General features: G+C 45.7%; 1 protein-coding gene across 1 annotated transcript in view; it reads left to right on the forward strand.

Moving 5' to 3' along the window:
- Positions 1–24,037, forward strand: part of CFAP46 (cilia and flagella associated protein 46) — a 1,240,276-nt gene that overhangs the window by 637,177 nt on the left and 579,062 nt on the right. The window contains exons 27-29 of the mRNA XM_085606190.1: positions 10,601–10,682; positions 10,760–10,907; positions 11,313–11,496. Of these exons, the coding sequence (XP_085462316.1) occupies positions 10,601–10,682; positions 10,760–10,907; positions 11,313–11,496 (414 nt within the window). The remainder of the gene's footprint in view (positions 1–10,600; positions 10,683–10,759; positions 10,908–11,312; positions 11,497–24,037) is intronic.

Here is a 24,037-nt window from a genome sequence, read left to right on the forward strand (position 1 = left end):
TGCATACACTGACAGGGACCCTCCAGATTCCTGTGCCCCAATTCAGCCACCTATCCCCCATACTCCACGCCTAAAAACATGTAAAAAAGCGGCATTGCAACCATAGCATGCCACGTTACCTTTTATTCTTGCATAGCCATCCAGTGTCAGTACAACCCCTGTCCAGACTAGATCATCAAATTATGTCTCAACGTGGTTTGCATAAAACTACACACTAGATATTGCACATGTGTACATAAAAGAGGACATGCATGTGTAAAGGAGGCCAAAGCATTGAAAATGATTTATTAGTTGGCGGAAATGGATTGGATATGCGAATTTAGTCGGATACCAAATATTGCACTGTCTGAAACAGCCAGCCAATCTTGCTGGATAATGCTACACACATTTCACCTGTTAGACCCATCATCCTTACGGTGGCCTTCCCCCAAACCTTTTGCCTGCTTACCCCCTCTGTTTGCTGTATCTTTTTGTTGGCCTTAGAACTCTGAGTACTTTACCACTGCTAACCAGACCGAAAGTGCTTGTGCCACTCTCCTAAACATTGTGATATTGGTGTATATCTTATTGGCATATTTAACTTACTTGCAAGTCCCTTCTAAAGTGGTATATCATATACCCAAGTGCTAAATGCTACTAGAGGGCTGCAGCACTGATTGTTCCTCCCATAGAAATAGCCTTTCAAACCTGTCTCGGGCCTTCTACTCCAGTACCTATGTGTGCAGTTTACTGCCACTTCGACTTGGCATTTAAAACTACTTGCCAAACCTTCAGCTCCCCTTTTTATTACTAATTAGTCACTCCTAAGAAAAGCCCTTAGTAGCTCTAAGGCAAGGCGCTATGTAAGTAAAAGGTAGGACATGTGCCTTTAGGTTATGCATGCCCTGGTATGACAAACAGCCCATTTTGTTTTTCACTATTGTGAGGCCTCCTCCTCTCATATGCTAGCATTGGAAATTCCTTAATAGACTTTTAAGCCCTAAATCCTGACCAAAGATATGTATCTTTTTATGTTTCAAATGTTTGGAATGATAATGATAAATCCTCCTTCCTGGTGAAGTTGGATTTAACATTACTGTTTTAGAAATTCCACTTTTAGAAAGTGAACATTTCTCTGCACTTACTGCTCTGAGTGCCTGACAGCCTGTCTCCAATACACGTGTGGGGTGGGTAACAGCTACACTTTATGCGTTCCCTCTAGACAGCCACAACACAGGAGGATAGGTGTGTCTGAGTACCCATCTACATTCATCTGCATTTTGATGGCCTTGCTGGGGCAGGATGGAAGGAGGGGCTAACATGTCACTTGAATAGGCTGTGTCCTGTTCCTACACACAACACTGATTACCCCCCACAGATCGCCTGGCAGGCAAGAATGGGTTGAAAGGGATACTTTTGCACTTCAGAGAGCTACTTTGAAGCCATCCCCACATCAAAGGCACTTTTGAGTATACATACTAGGTCTCTGACCCCCTAAAATCAAACACTACTGGACTTGTAACTGAAGCTCTGCCAGAATAATGGCTTTTCTGCTTAAAAGACTCAATTGGACTGCTGATCTGGAAGGCCTGCTTTTCTGTTTGTTGCCCTGCTGCTCTCTGAGTGCTGAAGCAGAACTGGACTCTGCCTCCATTGCAAGTACTCTCCAAGGGGTTGCTGGCTTCTCTCCTGCTGCTTGAGACTCATGGATATTAAAGTCCCTACCGTGGCTCCTGTGGCTTACTGGAAGTGGCCCAGATACTTGCAACATGGATTTCAATGCATCTCCTGTCTGCGTGTTGCAGAACCGGTGCATCAGCGTGGTTGCAGGGGTAAAATCGTGCATCACCTTGGAACCAGCACTTTTCCTCCAGAGCTCGACGCATCCGACAGCTTATCACCGCTTCTGCAGCTTGGTGAGATCGACTCATCCCCCTCGACTACGTGGCAGAATTTGGCACATCGCTCAACGCCTCTCAACTTCGACACCCGTCTTCAGAACCGACGCATCGCCTTCATGCATCGAGAAGATCAATGCATTCTGCACCTGTGGGCCTTGACATCAACGCATCTTGCTGTTTGGGACCAGGGAAGATACTTTTTTCACCGGGACCTGCATGGGTCCTGTAGCCGGCCGGTGCTCTAGCGCGGTCGGCCTGAACTTTGATTTTGTCCCAGTCCAGTGTGATCCAAAGCAACCTTTTTAGCGCTTATTGCTTCTAAGCACTTTACTGCATTTATTCATTTAAAATTCAATATCTCAACGTCTATACATTGAATATTTGTCGTTGTTAGACCTGGCACCTTGGTGTGAGTCTCCCTTCCATTTTTGCTGTTGCCTCATGTGTTTTGTGCTGGTGTTAGTTCCTCAGGGCACTGTGCCAATGCTGTCCAGTGCCACAGTGCAAGTGCTCCCTATGGTAAATTAATGTATGAATTTGTGATTCCATGATTGGTTGGTTTGGTTTACCTGTCAGACCCTAGTACAGTGCACCAGGAGTGCCCAGGGCTTGTAAATCCAAATGCTGCTGGTGGGCTTGCAGCACTGGTTGTGCCACCCACAGAAGCAGCCTGTAAAAGTGTGTCTAAGGTCTGCCATTGCAGAGCCTGCATGCAGTCTGGCACTGTCATGCTTACTGGGCAAGTGCACCCACTTGCCAGTCCCTAGACCTTCCCTTTTCTTCATATCAGACTCACCTATGGTAGGCCCAAGGGCAGGGTGCATTGTAATGATAAGGTAGGACATGCCCTGGTGTGTGTGGCATGTTCTAATAGTGAATTACAGCAATTTTCGTTTTTCACTATTGCAAGGCTACCTGTTCTCCATAGGCCAGAATGGGCAGTTTGGTTATTACATGTTATAATCCTAACTGACTCAGGGAACACTGTAGAAATTCGAATCTAGTATGCCTGAACTCAGAATGATAAAATAAATCTTTTAGTGAAGTTTGTTTTAACATTCTGTGTTTGAAAATACCACTTTTAGAAAGTAGGCATTTTCTTGTCTAACCATTCAAACCTGCCTCTGCTAGGCTGTGTATTCCCTGTCTGGAGTTTGAGTGACAGTGCTGGGGAATTCCAGGAGACAGGGTGAGGTGGCCCAGTGGTGAATAGAGAGATCTGCATCTAGATGGGTGGGAGGAGTTGCACCTGGGACCTGAATAGGGCTGTGCCTTCCCTCCACAATGCTGGCTCCACCTCCTGTGGTGCGTCTGATGTCTCTGCCCTGCACTGTGAAAGGAAAGAAAGAGTCAGGTAAACAAAGTGCTCCAGGACTGACCAGAACCGGTTTGAACAAGGCAAAGGCCCCTCTGCCCTCAGAGGACAAAGGAATTTGGGGTATAAGTATTGGGACCCGGATCCCAAGAATTTAGATCACTTTGGGAAAACAAGAAGAAACCTCTGCTGAGGAGAGGAACCAAGAAGAAACTGAGGAGAGACTATCCCTGAAACTGGGGGATTGGCCTGCAGGGGTTGCCTACTGCCAAAGAGAGGAGAAAGGAACTTTGTGTGTACTTTTGCTCAACTTGTGAAGGATCTCCAAGGGCTTGGAAAAGAGCGTGACTCCTGCTGAAGTCCCAGGGACAACAGACTTCAACCACCAGCTCCCCAGAGTTCTTTGAAAGTGCCTGTTGCTGTTTTGGGGCCTTCTGAGGGACTGCGGGTCGCAAGGAGCTGGAAGCGCGACTCAAGAAGAGGCGCGCCGCCGTCGGAGCTGCTGTCGTCGCATCGCGTAAAGGGGTGATGCCGCTGCAGTTGTCGCATCGAGCGGAAGCATCTCGCATCTTCGAAGAAGTGTCTCGCAACACCGAAGAAGCGTGTCACCATCACAGCCATCGTAGCTGACGCATTGTACTGCATCAAGAGAAGAGTCTCGCATCAAGGAAGAAGCGTGTCGGCGTCGCAGCCATCGCATCTTGGATGACGCCGGTGTAGCTGTTGCAGTGCATCGCATCAAGAAAAGCGCCTCACATCCACGGAGAAGCGTGCCGCCGTTGGAGCTGTTGTCGTCGCATTGCGTAAAGTCTGTCGCCGCTGCAGTTGTCGCATCGAGCGGAAGTGTCTCGCAACGTCGGAGAAGAGTGATAAAGCCAAAGCCGCTGTCGTTGCATCGCGTAAAGGGGTGTCGCCGCTGCAGCTGGCACATCGAATCGAGCCTTCTCGTAGCATCGGAGAAGCTTGCCGCATCTGAAAGATCTTCATGTCTTTATTTCTTTGCACCAAACTTTCATCACATCAACATCATTGCAACACTTTCGTTGCCCTGCGTGTCGCATCTAAAGGTACATTGACTTAAAGTGTCGCATTAAAGAACTAAAGAGAAGTAAGCTAAATTCTACCATCCTAAAGTAACAGTAGTGGGGATTTTTGTCGTTTATGGTCTTGTGGTAAGTCTATATAAAGAATACTTATTTTTGATATAAAACCTTTGTGGTGTCCATCTGTAGTGTTGCACTTGATTACTGTATGTGTTCACAAATGTTTTACATACTGCCTCTGAGATAAACCTGTCTGCTCGTGCCAAGCTACCAAAGGGGTGAGCAGGGGTTATTTTAGGAGTGTACCCCTTTACCCTGACTAGAGGCGAGGGTCCCTGTTTGTCACAAGTGCATACCTGTGCCAACTAGAGACCCCCAAGTCTAACAGTCGTGTTGGTCTTGTTTCGTTCAGAATATAAAACTCTTTGTTTTTAAACTTGGTGTGGAGGCTTTTTGTGGTGTATTCATTGTGTTACTGCGTGTGTTTTGCACAAATACTTTACACCTTGCCTCTCTTGATATACCTGACTGCTCTGTGCCAAGCTACCAGAGGGTGGGCACAGGTTATCTTGTAGTCTGTATCTAGCTTAGTGTGACTAGAGTGGTGGTTCCTGCCTGGCCTGGGTTCATACCTCAGCCAGCCAGGAATCCCATTTCTAACATTGGTGATCAGCAGTGAGGAGAGGATTGTATTTGTGCAATACCATATAGTAACAGCTTATCGTTGCTGCTGCAGGTTGGTGAGATTGACGCTTTCCCTCACCTGTGTGGCAAAATCCAACACATCGCTCGACACCTCTTGACTCCGGCACTCGTCTTCGGAACTGACGCATTGCCTTCTCTGCGTGGAGAAGGTTGATGCATCCTGTGGGCTTCGACATCAATGCAATTTGATGTTTGTGACCAGGGAATGGTTTACTACCCCAGCTCAGAGTCGGTATTTTTTTTAATGATTTCTGACCAGATTTTGGTTGTAATACATTGATTCATTATATACCGATTTGGTAGGGACGCCCACAACACGCCCCTTCCAAATACCAAACCGATATGGAGTCGCAAACACGGTTTAGCAGTCAACAACATTTCACTGATTCCTAAAATAGGTTTAGTACATATGAAAAACTTTTTTGCTGTTGCATACCACGATTCACACTATTTGTGACTGTAACAATGTTTACTACATATGGCCTATAGTTTTTTTGTATCCATTTCAAGACCACCTACATGTGCATATATGCGTGGCAGGCATCTTTAAATTCTTTTTATTTAAAATATCATTTATTGATGATCACCATGGGCGCAAACATCTGCTATGGTGATCATTGGATAAGGTATCCTATAACATAACAAAGTACAGTCAAAATCTTCTATTTTCTTATACTTTAAGAAACTTCAGTCATTTGTTGTGGTAATCTAGGAGAGCAAAAAACAAGGATGGGCAAATTCAATAGGTTTCACATATGAGCCCCAGCCCTTCCATGTGCACGCATCTCGTGTTGAAGTAGTGGTTTATAGGTCCAGTCTATGCATTACTGTAAGGTTAGGGATTTTCATGCAAATCAGCAGAGTAGTGAAGCTGGACTTGTTCTCTCTCAATGTTGTGGTAGTCAGTTTGATGGTTTTTCTTCAGCTGACAATGACACTGGGCACACTGGTTCACTGCAGCCAATCCAAGATCTTGCAAGTTGTAATGCAGCTTCTTTAACATAGCCCACCGTGGCGTAGCCTCCTGGAACTGTTGTCAACACAGATGCGGAGGCATATTGCTGTTACACACTTTGTGCATCCACCACAGAACTTGAACCTCCAGAGTAAGTAGGCTTAAGCAATCCATGGACCGACTTCGTTTGTCATTGATCCCAGCGCTGCACAGAACTTGGTGTCCGAGTCGCTGGTCTGCTGACATTGACAGGACCACACACTCAGGGTTCTCCAAGGCTCTATGGCAAGAGGAGAAGGGCCTGAATCAAAGAGGTTCATGATGCTCTGTTGATCAGATGGGTGCGCTTCTGACATGGAAACATACAAAGTCTTGCTCCTCATAAAAGCTATGCTGCCACCCTACAAGGCCAGGGTGTGTTCCGTTGCAGTTTGGACTGTAGAGATAAATATTCGCCACGTGGGGCTCTGGGCTGACTTAAGTGCTGCCAGCACTTATGTAAACCTTTCCTTGTCGCTCCTGTAGCTTGTCATCATACCTCCAGCCTGTGAGCGATTGCAGAAACAGCTCCAGGCCGGTTTTAAGAGAAACAATGGGAACATGCATTCCTACTTAAACTCCACAAACGCAGTGTGTGTGCTTAGATGTTAGGGTTTAAAAAGCACATTAAATCTATATAGAAAATGAGGCATGGGCGAAAAAGGCATTGACGACATAGGGTTGCTTTTAAAAACTGTTTAGCAGGTCCTGTAATCCCTGCAACTGCCTTTTGGTTTTAAATTGTGGTAATAAATACTTTGGCCTGATTACAAGAGGGTCCTTGTTTTCTGACCCTCTGATTAAACCCTTGTTTGCGCAGAGGTTGTGTGAGAAGCTGTCTTGGTATATGGTGTACACATATGCAAGTGGGCACCTTGCACCAGTCCAGACAACCCTTATGGTGATTTAAGTGGTCTTAGACAACCTTAGAAAGCTCTCTAAGTTGTAACTGTGGAGAGCAGCCTTCAGGCTTAGTCCAGAAGGATTGTAATACAGCTTGTTTTACCAGAATGCAATTTTATAGTATAGATTAAGTGAAAAGAACCACACCAATTATTTATAAAAATATGTATTTATTATATAATACTCTCTAGTATGTTCAAATATCTCCAACACTGGGCTAAACACAATGTACGCAATACTTTAGCAAAGAAACACAGTAAACAGCACGTAATACACAGTGGACCGGGGGGTGGGGGGGCACACCATATGCTAAGAAAGTGGTATAAGAACCACGACTCGGATCAAGACAGTGTCAAGAGGATGTAGAAGTGCTGGGGACCCACAGAACCACCCAAGGTAAGTAGATAGGGACCCCACTAAGAGTGTGTGCAGTGTGGGAAGACGACTGCGTGCTCCGTATAAGTCTACGTGTAAATTGCGGTTGGATTTTTAAAGATTAAGGACCCTTCCCAGTGGATCCTGAAGAAACCCTGTGGAAGAAAAAAGGTTGGAGAGCCACCCCACCCGTGGATATACTAGTACCCACGTTACCTGCACCAGGGAAGCCGGGTGCATACGTGTGAAGTGGTGTCGAAAACCGCAGTCGTTTCCAATGGAGGACTTCAGGAAAGTGCCACTTCTGGAAGAGGAGAAAGTGTCCAGTGGAATCCGAAGGTGGATTCTAGGTGAGAAGTACCTGCAAACAGAGGGGACAGAGTCTATGTCACTCAAGAGTGACCAGGAAACTTGGAAGACGAATGCTCTCTGATGTCGGGGGTTGCAGGAAGGGTGACAAGGACCATGACTCTGCAGCTGTGAGGACCAGGCAATGCTGAGGAAGTCCAGGAGCCGTCCACGAGCTGTCCCACGTCGGATGTCGATTGCAGAGGGGTCGATGTCCAGCGGGAGCACCAACAAGCCTTGGCAAATGCAACCCATGCAGAAATCGAAGAAGGTGCAACGTCGGAACCATCAAGGTCCAGGGGACTCACCAAAAGCAGTGGAGTCAGGGCAGGCCCCAATCAATCAGGGGAGCCCAAGAGAAACAACTGTGACCCTCAAATGAACCCACAGGCCGGAGGCACTGGAGTCGCGAGAGGACCTTAAGCAGTTCACCATACGATGCAGGCCACGATGCACACAATGTGGTGTGGCTGAAGACTCTAGTCACAGGAGATGCTCGAGGTTGGGGCAACTTGGAGCCCAAAGATCTTCTTGGAAGGAAGCCAACAAGCCTTTGCAACTGCAAGTTGGGCACGGTGCACAGGGGTTCGGTTATTGCAACCCCTACGAGGGTTACTTGTCTCAAACTTAGTGAGAGGGCAGGGCAGGCCTCGAGAGCTGTGGAAAAGCACCACCTGTGTTGCAGAGCCCACAGAGTGTAGAGGAGCTAAGGATCTGCAGACTGGTTGACTTAGTTGAGGTGTCTGCAAATGCAGGGGAGTGACTCCTTCACTCCAAGGAAGATTTCTTCAGGTGTCTTTGATGCTTCACAGGCCTTGGAAGGTTCCTGTATGATGCACAGGCACAGACAAAGCAGCAGACTAAAAGGGAGATGAAGTCCGGCCCAAACGAAGTCCAGAGTGCCCAGATGGTAGAAGTAGAAGGGATCTCTGATCTGAATCTTATCCCATGACAAATCTAGGGACCTACACCCAGGTAAACCCTTAAGTACCCTAGGTACCCCAGGGGAGGGCCTGGACAGTGGGGAGGTTACTCCCATGTCCTTTGTCCAGTTTTGCGCCAGAGCGGCAGCCAATGGCTCCCAGTACTGGTTTGAACTGGACTATGCATGAGGACACAAAATGTGCCCAACATGCAGACTGAGTGGTGCTTGCAAGCGCAACTACCCTGCCACAGTACACTAAATCCTTTCTGGGAGTTGGTCACACCTCCCTGTGACAGGATGCCTATTGTATTGTTCTGCCTTCTTCTGCTCAAGCCTGGCTCAGCAGAGAGAGTGCAGAATAGTTTCTGTGGTCGGCAGCAACCATTTTGTGTTGTCCGGGTCTGGAAGACTGGTACCGGGGACATGGAGAGCCTAACGGAGGGCTCTTCCAGTGCTTGTAATCATACCCCACCCCGTGGTGTGGGGTATGATTCCAACATGATTGATACCAAACATGATAAGCTTTGTTGCGGCCAGTTTAGAGATGGTCATGGCGTAATTACGTGATGCCCCTCTATAAGGTATATGGCTGCTTCACTGACAACCCGGGAGAATGGACTCCATAGGCTGCATGGATGTCCTGCTCATGCAGTGGCAACCTCTCACTTAGAACCAAGCACCCTGCCTTCAGGATTGCAAAGGCCTGCTATAGGGGTGACTTATAGGTTTTAAGTGCAGTGACCCTAGATATAGTAAACCTATATATTTAGTAAGTGGTGCTAGCACCATCTTACACAGGCTGCAATGGCAGGCCTGTAGTTCCATTTTGAATGGTCTCTCATGGGTAGCATAATACATGCTTCAGCCAATGGGAGACCTCTGGGGTACCTATGCCCTGGGTACCTTAGTACCATATACTAGGGACTTATAAGGGTACCCTAGTATCCAATCTGGGGTGTACCTATGTACTGAACACAACAATTTAATGGAGAAAGCAGAGAGACTGGGGTCCTGATTAGCAGGATCCCAGTCAGACTAGTACAAAAACAGCTTAGCACCAGGCAAAAATTGGGGGTAACTATGCAGAAGGATCCTACCTTCCTATTGGCCGGAATTATGAGTTTGATTGTATTTAACTCATCCGATAATCATCAGATGCGTTAGATACCTCAACCTTTGTTAAATTTCATATGGTCAAACCTGCTGGACTTTAACAGAGGAAAAACATACTGTACTTACTATATCATGCCGATTTTGGTGCGTTAAACACCAACATCTGCAGGTTATTCCCCAGAAACTCCTGATAGGTGCTATTTATTGCACCCGGTAGAAATATTACTCCATGGTATTGTTATTTATCAGGTGCGATAAATAGCACCTATACTCTTATTCAAGGCCTGTGTAGGGTGAGTGGAGTGTGACACAGTTTCAGCTAATTTCTATGAGTATATGGGCTGGTGTAGCCAACAGCCCATATTGGGAAATAAAACTACAAGTCCCAGAAAGCATTATGCTGGTGGGAAAAAGCACTACTAGCTGAAGTACTCACATGATGATTGGGACAGGGCAATTTTGGCAGCTGTGCATGAGATCAGCTCACCACCCCCCTGACTTACCACGACAAAATGCTTCTTAAAGCAGCAAGAGTTTCAACTCCTTGTTCTCGTGCTAAGATCTCAATGGAATATTAACTTTAATGTTTGTAAGTAGAAATCACTTGTGAAATTCCCTTGTCTGAGGAATAGCATTCAATTAAAATCCCTATTTATAATATAGTGTAAATCAGGCCACTTCTACAAAGCTTGTGTTCAGTATATGTGCATGACATACCTGATTTGGTCTTCTCGATGAAGTGTCACACCTTAGGCAATAAAATGTCACTTACAAATACACTGAAAACACAGAACTGTCACACATAAGCAGTCTGAAAACGTGGCAGCTATGGGGCCAAATTGGCTTGACCAGTGCTTTTTTTGTTGATTAGGCACACCTACTTGAAGTGGCACAAATTGGGGCCCTATGCATGATTAGCAATCTGACTCGAGCATTGTATCTAGGTTACATCCAATTTCCTGATAGTGTCTGCTAATGTTTTTTTAAATATATTTGCAGAGTGACACCACACGTTTGCACTTCTGGCCAACATCGGATATTCAGATCCGGGAAGAAGCACCCGACAGTACTGTTTCATCAGGTTTGTCAAAGTTATGCAATTTTGAATTTAAATGGTATTTACAAAGAAACGCCAACTAATGGTATTGCTTCTTTTAGGTTCAGCCAGTGCTGAGGAAGATCTCGCAGTCAGAGTGGCTTTGAATGGATTGCTGTTCCACATGTATGCTGATAAAAACGAATGGGAAACTGGGTTAAAGGTGTTAGATGAAGCCATCCAAATTCTGCCTAAGTCGAAACAGAAACTGTAAGTGGGAATATTTATTTGGAACACATTTGTTTGCTCCGTACCGTACCATACTTTGACTCTATGTTGATAATTGTAACGCTATTTTATTGTCTTTTATAAATTTGTTAACTATCACTAAAACGCCATTTTTACGTTTACTGATTGGAATCATCAGAGATATGACCGTAAACATTTACAATATCTCCATCATATGATAGTGCTGTTCATGTAGTGCTGCAAGCTCAAATTTTATTAGCGGCCATACAGATGATGTGACTACATATGAGCTGCCTCTTTTCTTAGTTTTTAAAATGCTCTCTCAAATAGCAGTTTGATTCTTTGCTGTGTGCCAGTTTATTTAGAAAAAGAGGACATTTATGTAAATAAAGAGTTGTATCTAATGTCTGAACTGTTTTCTTTCAGATTGATGTTCAAACACAGAGTTTTAGTTAATGCCAGACTTGGTTGTAATTTTTCGATGGACATTCAAAAATTTAAAGACGAAAGTGAAGAGAGTGTATCACACACTTGGCGCCGGCTGGCACTTGCGGCTAAGGACACTGTGGAACAATTATCTTGCTATCAACATGCAATTGAAGCCTTGCAGGTTTGTGAGTCTTTTTGAAAATTTCCTTGCTAATGTTTGCTTGGTGATACTGTATGGAAACTCAGGGCGGCAGAGTTTAGAAATGACGTGAGGTTCTTTAATTTTTAACCAGCGTTTAGTACTTTTGTTCACCAGCATTGGATCTTTCCTATATTCACACGCCTGCATTATTCCCTTTGTCAGGTTGAGGGCCCTTAATGACGTGTAGTGTGTGTTTATTTTGAGAGCTGACATGTAGTGCTTCTGGTGTTGCAGGAAGTGTGGAGCAGGTTGAAACCACATGACTTGAGGCAGCACCTTTAACACACGAAACACGGACCCCATCTTTTTTACTGACTTTGCTCACGTCATATGACCTAAACCATTGGTGTAGACCCTGCGGAAAAACCTGGGCCCCACCCATTCACAGTGGTATAACCCCTGTGTGGGTCATTGGGTCATCCCAAAACGCTACCATTCTCCCAACATATAAAACGTTAAAAACAAATGAACTAACAGTTCAAACCTTAGTTAAAAAATGTCTTGGCCTCACCTTAAGAACAAGAGACAGTACATGTAAAGAAGAATTGTGTTGAATCTAATTTATCCATATCACTGATGTACGTCTTGTATCTTGTATATAGTGCACCACTACTTCACTGATCACCATATGTCACATATTTTCACTATTTTCACAATCTTTTCATCCATAATTTAGTTGTATCTGTGAAAGCCTTTCTTTGGGAAAACAATGTATTTTCTCATTTGAAATAATTAATTTACATTTGTTGTGAAATCTTTTGAGGCAATTCGTTCTTTCTCTTGACAATAATATAGACAATTTGTTCTTTCTTTTGATAATAATTTAAACCGATCACAGCAATTGTACTACCCGGAAGGACCAATTGTTTTCTGTATCGCTAAAACCCAGGTCCTGAGGAACATAGGGTCACCCCATTAACTTTAACAGTTTCCAGTCCAAACAACTGTTAAAGCCATTTATGTTAAGTTTTGTAGAGTGCACAGCTGCCCCAGCAATGGGACATCCCAGTGCTGACTGTTGCAGATGTTGAGAGGATACTGAAAGAGGACAGAAAGGCCTTTAGCATAGGGAAAAGAGTTTAAATGGCTTTACGAAATGCAGTGTGGTTGTTGATGCTATGGATGTGAATCGGGAGAGAGTTCCAGAGTTTCGCAGCCAGGACGCAGAAAGAGTGTTCTCCTGCTCGCTCTTTCCTCACCCAAGGAACAACCGCCAGATGCTGGCCAATGGATCGTCGTTGGCGAGTGGGTATGTAGGGTGAGAGCAGGTTCACCAGGATATCTGGGGTAAAGAGATTCATGATTTTGTGGGCAATGCAGAGAGACTAAAACTCAATGCGTTTTGCTACCGGAAACCAATGTAGTCTGCGGATGACGTTGGTCGTGGGAAGGTCCTTGGGAGACCAAGTAGGGTTCTAGCAGCCGCATTTTGAGCCGTTTGCAGACGTAGGATTTCAGCTTTCTTAGCCCCCAGGTAAAGTGAACTGGCATAGTCCTGCCTTGATAGAATGGAGGCCTGGATGATACATGGTGAACTGTGGGATCAAAGAAACCCAGCAGCGGTTTGAGCCCGCACAGGAGTCCAAAACGGGTCCCAGCTACTTTTTTAGTTTGGGCCTGGAAGTTAAGGGCAAAATCAACCCATATTCCCAAGTTTTTGTCCTCCTATTGAGGGGCGGGTGCGCAACCCAAAGTCAAAGGTCACCAGCTCTCACTCACAGCTCAGTGTCTCTCCCCACTAGCAAAATCTCTGATTTGCTCGCATTTAGCTGAAGGCAGCTGGCAGTCATCCACTCTGCAATGTGTGTTAGATCGCTACTGAACTTAAGTGCATTCAGCATGGAGTCGTCCGAGAGTGCCCACTACCAGCTGAGTATCGTCAGCATATGATACCACCATTAGTCCTCTACTCCTGGCTACCCCTGCTAGATGTTGGACATATAGGTTGAATAATGTTGGGCTCAGCTCTGTGGAACCCCTTGTTTAATAGAGTATGTTAGGGAGGTAAAAGGGGGGGCAGACACCTGGAAGGTTCTTTTGAATAGAAAAGAGGTGAATCAGCCTAGGGCCGGACACTCAATGCCAGCCTCCTCCAGACGTTGCCACAGAATCCAATGCGATACCGTGTCGAACAAGGTGCTAAGATCTAAAAGTATCAGCGCCAATGTTCGCCTGCCATCTAAGGCATCCCTCAGATGTTCGGTTACAGCTAGGAGGGCAGTCTCCGTGCTGTGACCCGGGCGGAAACCATTCTGAGAAGAGTCAAGTGTGTTGTTGTTTTCTAGGAATCTTGTCATAATGGATTTGATGTGGGCCTCGGCGATCTTGGACACCCACGGCAGGAGAGAAATAGGGCAAAAGTTTACCGGTTTAGAAGTGTCCAATGTAGGTTTCTTTAAAAGGGGTGCCACATGGCCCATTTCCAAGCACTGGGGACATCCGCCATGCACAGGGACATATTAATCAGCTGACAATTGCTCAGGTTTAAGGGGATCTGCAGGGGAACCTGACTTAACTTTTCTGCATTACGTGAGCATCTCATCTTGAGAGATCGGTGAAAAGACAGAGAGTGTGGGGGTAGCATAGGACCTGTGGACAGGGCCTTTTCTGATCCTGGTGTGGGGAAGTTCCTGTAGATGTTCTCATTTTAGATCTTTAAGTATTGAAAAAATGCATTTAGCAGGATACTGCTGTTTCTGATTTTGATTCCTTCTGAATGGCTCTATGGTAATTGAGTTTGACAGCATGCATGTGAGGGGATAGAGGGGATGTGATCACCCTAGAAGTGAAACCACAGCTTCTGCAACAAAACAGGCCCTCAAGCAAGTTACTCGCTAGATGGTCGCATGGACTGGCTCTCTTCCTGATAGACAATAAGTCACACCGGGAGTAGGTGTGTTTGTTACCGGACAATCCGGCAGCATGTCTGGTGTCTGGCATTGTCCAGGCGCAGACAGGCTTGCCTTAGGCGCACCTGCGGTGCGCCCGCTGCGCGCGTCCGCTGGCACATCGCTTTAAATGGAGGAGAGAGCAGCAAGACTAGACGGCCCCCTCTAGCACTCCAAAGTATGTTACCAGCAAGGATTGGCCAGGAGGTAAATGAAACGCCCTCCATGCAAATGGCACACAGCCGCGGAGGAACGGGCGAAATGCACACAGCAGATGAAAAAGTAAAATGAAAAGTTAAAATAACGCACTAGGTGATCAGCGTGCTCACATTAGAAGCAAGAGCTACGTAAAATAAAGCGGCAGCAGCCTCACCCTTATCCGGTAGTTGTCCATCTCTGTGTCTTCCAGGATGTTAGCCAGAGATATAGGCAATGGGCAAGACCTGTTGACCACATCCCTAACATATTCTTCTCCTTCTTGTGCTGCTTTTTCTTCCTCCGATGTGGGTGACCGGAGTTGCCGTGAAAAGTAGTCTATGGGGTTCTGGGAGCCATGCTTGTACTAAACTTTAAATGAATACTCTTGTTGCTGAAGCAGCCTTTACAAGTGGCTTCAATGACGACCTTTGGAACAGCGGGAACACAGGTCTATGATCCATGTGCATCACAAACAAATTTCCGTACAAATAAAAATGGTAGTGCTAGCACCCCTAATGGATTATTATAGCTTTCCTCTATAGTATCTTTGCTTCATAGGAGCAAGTGCTATACTGGTGTATGTAACCAGGGCCGTGTTTTTTGTGAGAGAGCACTGTCCCTAGTCCTGAGGGGCTAGCATCCATGTAGAACTCAGTTTCCTTAGCTGGATCGAAGTACACCGAAGTTGTGTTAGCCAAGAGAACCTCCTTGGTGTTCTGGAAAGCCACACCAGGAGCTTCATCCCAGGTTCACGGAGTGGACACTTTCATGACCTTTGTGGTATGGGGGCAGTGAACGATGTCAGGCCCTTTATGAAATGTCCACAATAGTTCCTCCCTAGGAAGCGCGCCATCTCATCAGCGGAGAGTGAGAGAGGGGCCAGCTTGTTGTCAGATATCTTTGCAGGGTCTGGGACCACCCCCCTAGCTGAGATGCAGTACCCAATAAAACTGATTTGTGGCTGTAACCACACACACTTGTCCATGTGTAATGTGAGGCCAAAGCATGAGCAGTCGCTAAAAGCACATGATGGTCTATTAGCAACTGCGCATACACTAGAAAGTCATCACTTGCATTGATTAACCCCTCATTCCCAACACCACCTACTGGAAAATGTTATGGAATACTTCCAATGCACTTGATATCCCAAAGTTCTGATTTATTTTGGTGGCCAGATGCGTTGAGAAAGTTTAATACCGGAACGTAGGTGAATACATAAACCAAAGATCAATTTTTCAAAACCAGCACACTCCACACATTTCACCTACAATGTCATTGACTGTGGAGATAAGGTGTCTTTACCACTTAATTACAATGTTTCGGAGGGGCATGCCTCACACAGTCTACTTCGTCAGGCTGCTTGAATTTACAGGTCACAATGAATGGTGACACCAACTGGATAGGTCCCTCCATCTTTTCAATAAAGATAGCTTCCTCAGCCTCTGCCTTTTGCCACAGGTGGAATGCTCTCAGTCAGTGCCACATAGCGGTGGGCAGTACTTAGTGGTTGATATGCTTTGACAGTCGTTCCTTTTATGCACCCTATCCCTTGGAAGCCCTGGAATTCTTCAAGAAGACAGTCTTTGTCAGTAGTATGCAGTTTGAACACAAATTGTACCAACTGAAGCTTTTCTAACTTCTGCAGCTAAGCAACTTGCCCACCCCTCCTTGGTTATGTGATGTTATGTTACTGTAATTTGTATAGCGCCCATACACCAGATGGTTTCTTGGCGCTAAGTTAACTAACAAAGCGACAGTTCAGAGTACTAATTATAGGCTTGTTTGAAGAGCCATGTTTTTAACAACTGTCTTAATTTCCAGGGGCATTTAATAGCAGGTGCAGCGGGGAAGGACTGAGAATGGGACACACCTGTCTTTTTTTTCTTATTGAATTGCGGAATCAATAGATAATGTAAATGCTTAGATCTGAGAATTCTATTGGGGGTGTACTTATGGATACAGTATTTTATAAAAGCTGGACTTATGTGAATGGGTTTCAATACAATGCAAAATGTTTTGAAAGTGCAGCCTTGATTTGAACCAACTGTAGCCTACGAGTGAGGTAGTTGGGAAGGCCCAGATTGAGAGAATTGGCATAGTCTATTCTTGACATGCATGTACACTCAATTGATCCATAGATAATGGATAATGGATCATGAGAAACTAGCCTAAGTCAACAGACAGTGGGTTCACCAAATTGGTGAGCCTCAATAATTTAGAAAAGAAAAATGCTTTTCTAAAGTCCCTTCACTCACCCAGGGTTGCCCCTAGGTGACATGCTTATTGATTTATATTTATATTGATTTATATGCCGGCGAGCCTGGGACTTACAGGTCACACTGACGGAGGGATGCCGAGAACAGGTCCTACAGGCCCCTCCACCCAGACAGACCATGGGGCATATTAGTGCTACCATATAAATACTACGTGTTCATCAATAACCGTATATATATAACCAAGTGCGCTCAATAGGCGCACGTTATTAGTCTAATTTTTCACCTTAATTTAGGTTTCTGCACAGAGTGGTACACATGGGGCTGGATCCCATGCTGTCCTGAAGAAGAGGTTAGGGGATACCTCGAAACATGTTGACAAAATAATAGGCAATATAACCACATAACAGTTATATTTTTCCTGTTATTAACCCCTTTTTTTATCTTACCAGCTAGGAGTAGGAATAAATTGTTAACTCACTAGTTAGGTATTTTTAACTAACACAAACACACTCCCCCAACACTGCACAACAAATAGTTTCACACAAAAAGTTGCTCCTACGTAAATCTCGCAAGTCGTAGCACGTCCCAAGCAGTAGATGCTTGGGATGGCCCCAATGATGAAGCATGTCACCTAGGGGCAACCCTGGGTGAGTGAGGGAACTCTAGAAAAGCATTTTTCTTTTCTAAATTGTTGAGGCTCACCAATTTGGTGAACATACTGTCTGTTGACTTAGGCTAGTTTCTCATGATCCATTATCTCTGGATCAATTGAGTGTACTTTAATGATATAGGAGGACGAACCTAGCCTGAACCTCCTTCTCCCTCTTATTCTGACAAATATTCTTGACATGACCAGGACAATTATGACTTGAATCAGTGCATCTACAGCAAGATGCAGTTTCAGGGAAAGTTCCTCGTCAATGAAGACTCCGTGGCTTTTTTTTTTACTTTTTAGGATGGGGGTTACCCATTGCAGTAGGCCAAAAGGAAGGGCTTGAAAGGCTAAGGTTGTTTTTGATGCTAACTAACTCTCTTTTATCAGAGTTTAGTTTCAGATTATTGCTGTTCATCCAATCCTGAATGAACAATATTGTGTCTTGAAAATGCTTCTTAGATTCAGGCATATCGTCAATTGTGAAGAGAAGTTGCATATCATCAGCATAATTAAATATTTTGACCTTCATATATTTAGGAGAGTGCACCAGAGGGTGAATGTATAGGTTAGAGACATGTGGAGAGTGAATAGACCCTTGTAGCATCCCACGGTTCAGTTGTACTTTGGGAGAATTGAAGGGGGGGAGTCAAACCAATAGAGATCTGTCTTTTAAAAAAGAGATGATCCAGTTGATTGCAGAGTCCTGTAGCCCTACTGCCCTGATACGGTCCATCAGAAGATTTTGGTTGACCATGTCAAAGGCTGCTGAGAGATCAAGGAGGACCTGGCTTGGGTAATGCCTCTCTCCGCCTCTCTCCGCCTCTTCCCGCATGTCATCCATGACCAAGAGGAAGACTGCTTCTGTGGAGTGGGCTGGGCAGAACACACTTGGCAGTGGTCAAGGAAGTCTGAGTCCTCAAGGAAGAAGCAGAGATTATGAGTTACATGGGCCTCTAGTATTTTAGCCAGGTAAGGAAGTAGGGAAATTAGGCAATACGTTTTTTTAAATTGAGACGGTCCTCTTTTGTCGGGGTGCTACAATTGCCTCTTTAAAGTAACTAGGAACATTTCCTTGGTTAAGGGACGGATTGAAGAAGTATAACACTGAGTCAGGAAATACTATGAGAGGGTACTATCATTGGGGGAGCCTGATATAATCTTTATCTGTAGGTGCATTAGGCCCTCATTACTGATTTTGGCGAATGACGAGAGAACATGCGTTCTTGTGTCCAAACATAGTATTGTGCAGAGGACTGAAGAAAATGTTCTTTTTGATAGTCTTAATATTATCAATAAAAAAGTAGTTAATAGAATAACAAAGAGCTTTAGAGGGTGTGATGGGTAAGGCAATCATATCAGGATTTGAGAGTTTTGTGACGATTTTGAATATCTCTTTCAACTTGTTGCTAAAGTCCAGAGTTTTGTTAGTAAAGAAGGTAGCTTTGGCTTGCCTAACCAGCAGCTCATACTATTTAAGTTGTCTTACATAGATTTCCTTGAGGTCAGGTGAGTATTTATTCCGCCATATGCGTTCACAACGTTGCAGTTTCACTTTGGTTGCTTTCAACATTTCTAAAAAGCATTAAGTGGTGTCATGTTTTCTCATCTTTCGTTATACGGAGGGGAGCATGTGTTTTGCTGGCCTTGACTAGCTGTTCCGTGACTGCTTCCTTGTAACAGTTTATATCTTCCTAAAGTGCTGGAAGTTTTTTTTTTGAAGATTTCCAAAAAGTCTTCAGGTCAGCTTGGCTGCAATTCCTGGATAGAGTGCCAGAGCGAGAGGGAGGTTTATAGGGGTTAAGTTTTGATAGAGAAAATGTAATCAGAAGATGATCAGGCCATACACAGAAGGCAATTGCCAGATTTTTTGTGGGGAGGTTAGTGGTCCAAACTTGCTCCAGGGTGTGGCCTTTGATATGTGTGGGCGGATCATACCTGCTGTTTTAAGTTTAGGCTGTTGAGGATGTCGGTAAGGTTAGCCACCTGCTGCCCGTCCTTTTCCTCATTTTCCCAATAATTAGGATTACCTATTAGCAGTATATTTACTTGATCAAGAGAGAGGTTGACTTCTTTAAGAGTTGTGAGACGTTTTGCATTTAACTTGGTGGTCTGTGCAAAAGAACACATGTCAGAGAGGAAGTGGGGGAATCAAGTTTGATCACAAGATTTTTAACTGACGGGAGGTTTAATGAAGTTAGGTTAGTGAATTTTATTTGTTTCCTGATTGCTGTCGCTATAGCGCCGCCCATTTTCTCTGCTGCCCTATTTGTTTGAAAATATAGTTGACGGTTAGAAGGGTGGATGACATGTCTGGGGAAGATTTGTCCGTGAGCCATGTTTTAGTTAGTAGGAGCATATCTGGTGCTTCAATATCCAATAAATGGAATATTTCTGTCTGGTGATTGACGAAAGACCATGTGTTAAGGTAAATCATTGTAAGTTGGGCGGAGATCAGCTAATATAGGCGGGTGGAACTATTTAGTCTGGGGGTTGATGAGGATTCAGATAAACAACTAGTCATTGGAGTGGGGGTACAGGTGTTCAACAGACCTAATTTGTGTAGTTTCACAGTAAGGGGAGGGGCTATACTTAGGCTTACCATTTCAAGACATTGGAACTGTTACAGGGAGTGAGTATTTGGGCATAATGACTGGCCCCTGGCTTGCCTTTGGTGCGCTGACGGCACTCCCCCTCTGCCTCCGCACCATGATTCTCATTAGGTGGGAGTGGAGCTTAACTCACTTCATTCCCTTTTGTTCTGAGTTTGCTGCTGATTGGTTCCCCGCTGACGAATTGTATCACAATTATAGTGTAAACTCTGTACAATTCAGGTGAGAGATTTTCAGTTTGTAACATTTAGAAAACAGCATTTCGATTAAAGTTAAAGGTGCACAAAATGACTAGGAAGGGGCGGCTATGCAAGAGTTACCAGCACGCCCATGCTGTTCATTAAGTTGGCATGGAGCTTAACTCACTCCATTCACCTTTGCTCTAAGGTTGCCGCTGATTGGTCCCCCCTCTGATCAATCGTATCACATTTATAGCGCAAACACAGTACAATTCAGGTAAGAGCTTTTCATTTTAAAACATTTAGAAAACAGTATTTTGAGTAAAGTACAAAGTGCAGAAAATGCCTAGGTAGGTGCTGCTATGCGAGAGTTGGATGACAGACACTTTGGCAGTGGTGGTAGCCTTCCCATGCATAATGTTCATTACAAGCATGCCAGCTAAGGGCAGCAGCTGAGAATGTCCATATGTAATACCTCTGACTGAGTGTGTAGGTCTCATTGGCCATCACATTGATGGATGTATCCATGTTGATGATGATGATCAAAGGCTTGTTCCCGACCAGAATCTGACATATTAGAAAAGTGTTTGCTTCAGGGTAGACATTATCAACTGCAAATACTGTGTGCATAGTGCTATCTCTTCATCATCATCCATATTATCCTCTGTAGTTTTGCTTTGGGGACTGCCACAGCATTCATAGTTTTTTCCTTTAGTCACCTTCAGGATGCCTGTGGATCATTAGCCTTTAGCAAAGTGATTCGTATTTGTTCACAATGCAAACTTCTTCCTGCTGGCCAGGCAGTTCCCTTGGTGGAGCAATAGACCTCCAATACCCACTGAGGCCTCCTGGTGGTTGTAATTTTTCTCCTTTTGCCATGGGATTGGGCCTCATGGTCTTGTTTAATGGCTCGCTATTTTTGGCTTTATGCAGAACTCCTTCCATGTGCAACACTCTTGCTTTCAACAGTTTTCGGAATGACCCAGTGTAAATATATCCTGTATGTATTTTCCTGGTGGATTTGCTCTCTCAGTTTTGTAGAGTCACAGCCCTAAATGACTTGGTCTCTGATCTCCCCTGTCTTGTCCTGGAATATGCACTTGCTCGTTAGCTCATTGAGCCAAGTATGGAAAGTGTCTACTGATTCCCCAGGCTTGTGCTGAGTCTGGCAAAATAGGAGTCATTCATATCGGGGTTGGCTACGGGTTCCAAATGCTTTTTGACTGCCGTGACGATGGTAATGTATATGAACGGTAGCCAGCTTGTGGAAGATTGTCTCACAGCTATCTTCCCCTGGCAGGTGTTACAACAAGGGCCTCTTCCTATTGTTTTCCACTGCTTCAGTGGTGAAGTATATCTCCTGCCTCTCCACCCATAGTTTTCACTTAGTTGTTTACGCGGATGGTGGTCCTCAATTGATAAAGGGTCCAATTGCTGGGATAATGGCCATCCTACTGGCCTGTCCAACTGTGTCTGCTCTTTGCTGTGCCTTTCTCTGTGCTTGCAGCAGTCCTAGGACAGTGGTGTTTACCTGTCTTAGTGGTCCCTGTGTTGACCCTCTAGGGTTAGGAGGAGGTGCCTTTCAGATGATTCACTTACTTTTTTGTGCTGTATTGTGACCTTGCAGCAGCGTTGGAAGTTGGCTGTCCCACCGTAGAGCTGACTCCTAGTATTGAACCTGCATCTCAGTTGCCATTTTTTTATATTTATTAGGCACTTGACTGTCCTGTTACCCCTCTTCCTCAATAGTATCTGGTAACTGGAATTACTCAGCTTATGTAGCTAGTCATGGTGATGGTGGGTGCTTTGTCCGAGTGCCTGTACACTTTATATACACTGTGCATCTATGAGTTTCTTCATAAGGGATTCACAGCTTGCAGCTTCACAGGGGCCTGATGTCGACCGTTTTCTGCACCTGCAAGTGGGCTACTGCCCTCTCCCTGCTGGCATTGCTGTTGGGTGAATCTCCTGCTACAACTCAGTTTACGGCCAAGTCGCAGTGAGGGTTCTCTTACTGGTCTCTTGGTACCTCTGACACAATCAAAAGGTGCCTGAGATGTGAGTACACTGAAGTCGCTGGCGGACAGGAAGAATTTTCGCTTTACAGGGAACAAATGTGGCGATTGTGCGCCCTAGGCCATTCATCACTTATTATATGGTGTTGCGGGGGCGTGGCTTTGAAGCATGGCCAGTAGACGTGCTCCGAGAGAGCTCCATGCGGTGGCCCAGATTTAATGAAATATCCTGCGGAATCCTGGCCTGTGTGGGTTGAAACCACCATCTTTAGTGCAGCGGGAGACCTTCGACTATGGCCTGATGGAGGGTTGAGCCGCCGAGCTTGTGTTTTCTGACCTGGAGCCCTGATCGTACGACGCGCGCAGATGCCATTTTGAGGTAGCTCCACAGCGGCCGGAATGGCTCGTCGGCGTTATGGGCCCCTCGGACCCTGCGGGCAGAGCATATTACACTCACCGCCCGATTGTAAGTGAGGAGCCTCCGGTGGGTGGAGCGGCTCAGAGGACGGCCTCTGTGCTGGAGGGTCAGGATGCGAGATATCCGATGCGCCGGTGCTCGGTGCCCATCACGGCGGCTGGAGCCCCCTAAATGAAGACTGGTTGGCACGAGAGAGTAAGTGGGTCGACGTGCACCAGTGGACCCCTGCGGTTGCTGGCAGTATGTGGTGAGACCGGCTGATGAGAGGACCGTGCCGACGAGGTCAGTGAGTAGACTACTGTCCTTGTGCTCCTGCTGAGATCCCCCGCTTGTCGAAGCATGGTCTGTTCATAACAATAGCCCAGGGTGCAGGCAATACTAAGTAGACGTGCTGAGAAGTGGCGGGAACGTTTTCATTGGGACCACATCTGTTTACTATGGGCATGCAGAAGGATTCGAAGACCGAAGATCCTGGGGCTGATCGACTGTAAGAGACTGGACCTGAAAAGTTGTACTGTACCGACGCGACCTGAGGATCAGCCAGGGGAGGCTGGCTTAACTAGATTGGAGGCCGACTTACGCTGTCTTGCAGGACGACCCATCACATTGGGGAATGGAGTTAAACAGCTGCGCAGTGTCCTGGGGTCGTGCTCATCAGCAGTCGGGGGCCTGGGAAAGCATTGTTCAGCGCGCATAAGACTCGAACCCCTGCTGTGATTGAACCCAATGGGATAAGACATTCCCGCCCCCCCCAGACAGGTAGAGCAGGTTAGGGTACAATTGGTACACCGACCAGGCCAACATGGGTAAAGATAAAGCGACAAAATCACAGTACAACAAAATCCTGAACTATGCCTAGCCCATATCACATAGCCCGGAGGATAGAATTGAAGATCGGGCACCGGAAAAGGGAGCATTGGAGGGAGCTGGCGAAGATTCTCCGACGCTGGTGGACGTTATCCGCGCCGTTCATTCGACCAGAGATGACATGATCCGGAAGATCGATGCCGTGGCGATCAACGTTAACCTGTTGAGATGCGACCTCCAGAAAGTTTTGGTCAGGGTGACGGTTACGGAGAAGGAAACAGAGGTCCTGATGGAGGAGGTCAAGAATCTTAGTGCCACTGTGGTTTTCTGAAACGCCAGGTGTTCAAGCTTGATGACCAGGCCGAAGACTCAGAAGGCTGGTCAAGAAGGGGGAACCTAAGATTTGTGGGGTTGCCCGAGAAGGCAGAGGGCTCAGGGGCAGACATCTTCCTGGAAGATTGGATCACACGGGAAATGGCTCTCAAACAGCTGTTGAAATTCTTTAGTGTCGAACGAGCGCACAGTGCCCTGGTGG

The sequence above is a fragment of the Triturus cristatus genome, chromosome 1_2 (genome assembly GCF_964204655.1).
Source record: "Triturus cristatus chromosome 1_2, aTriCri1.1, whole genome shotgun sequence".
Classification (NCBI taxonomy): Eukaryota; Metazoa; Chordata; class Amphibia; order Caudata; family Salamandridae; genus Triturus; species Triturus cristatus.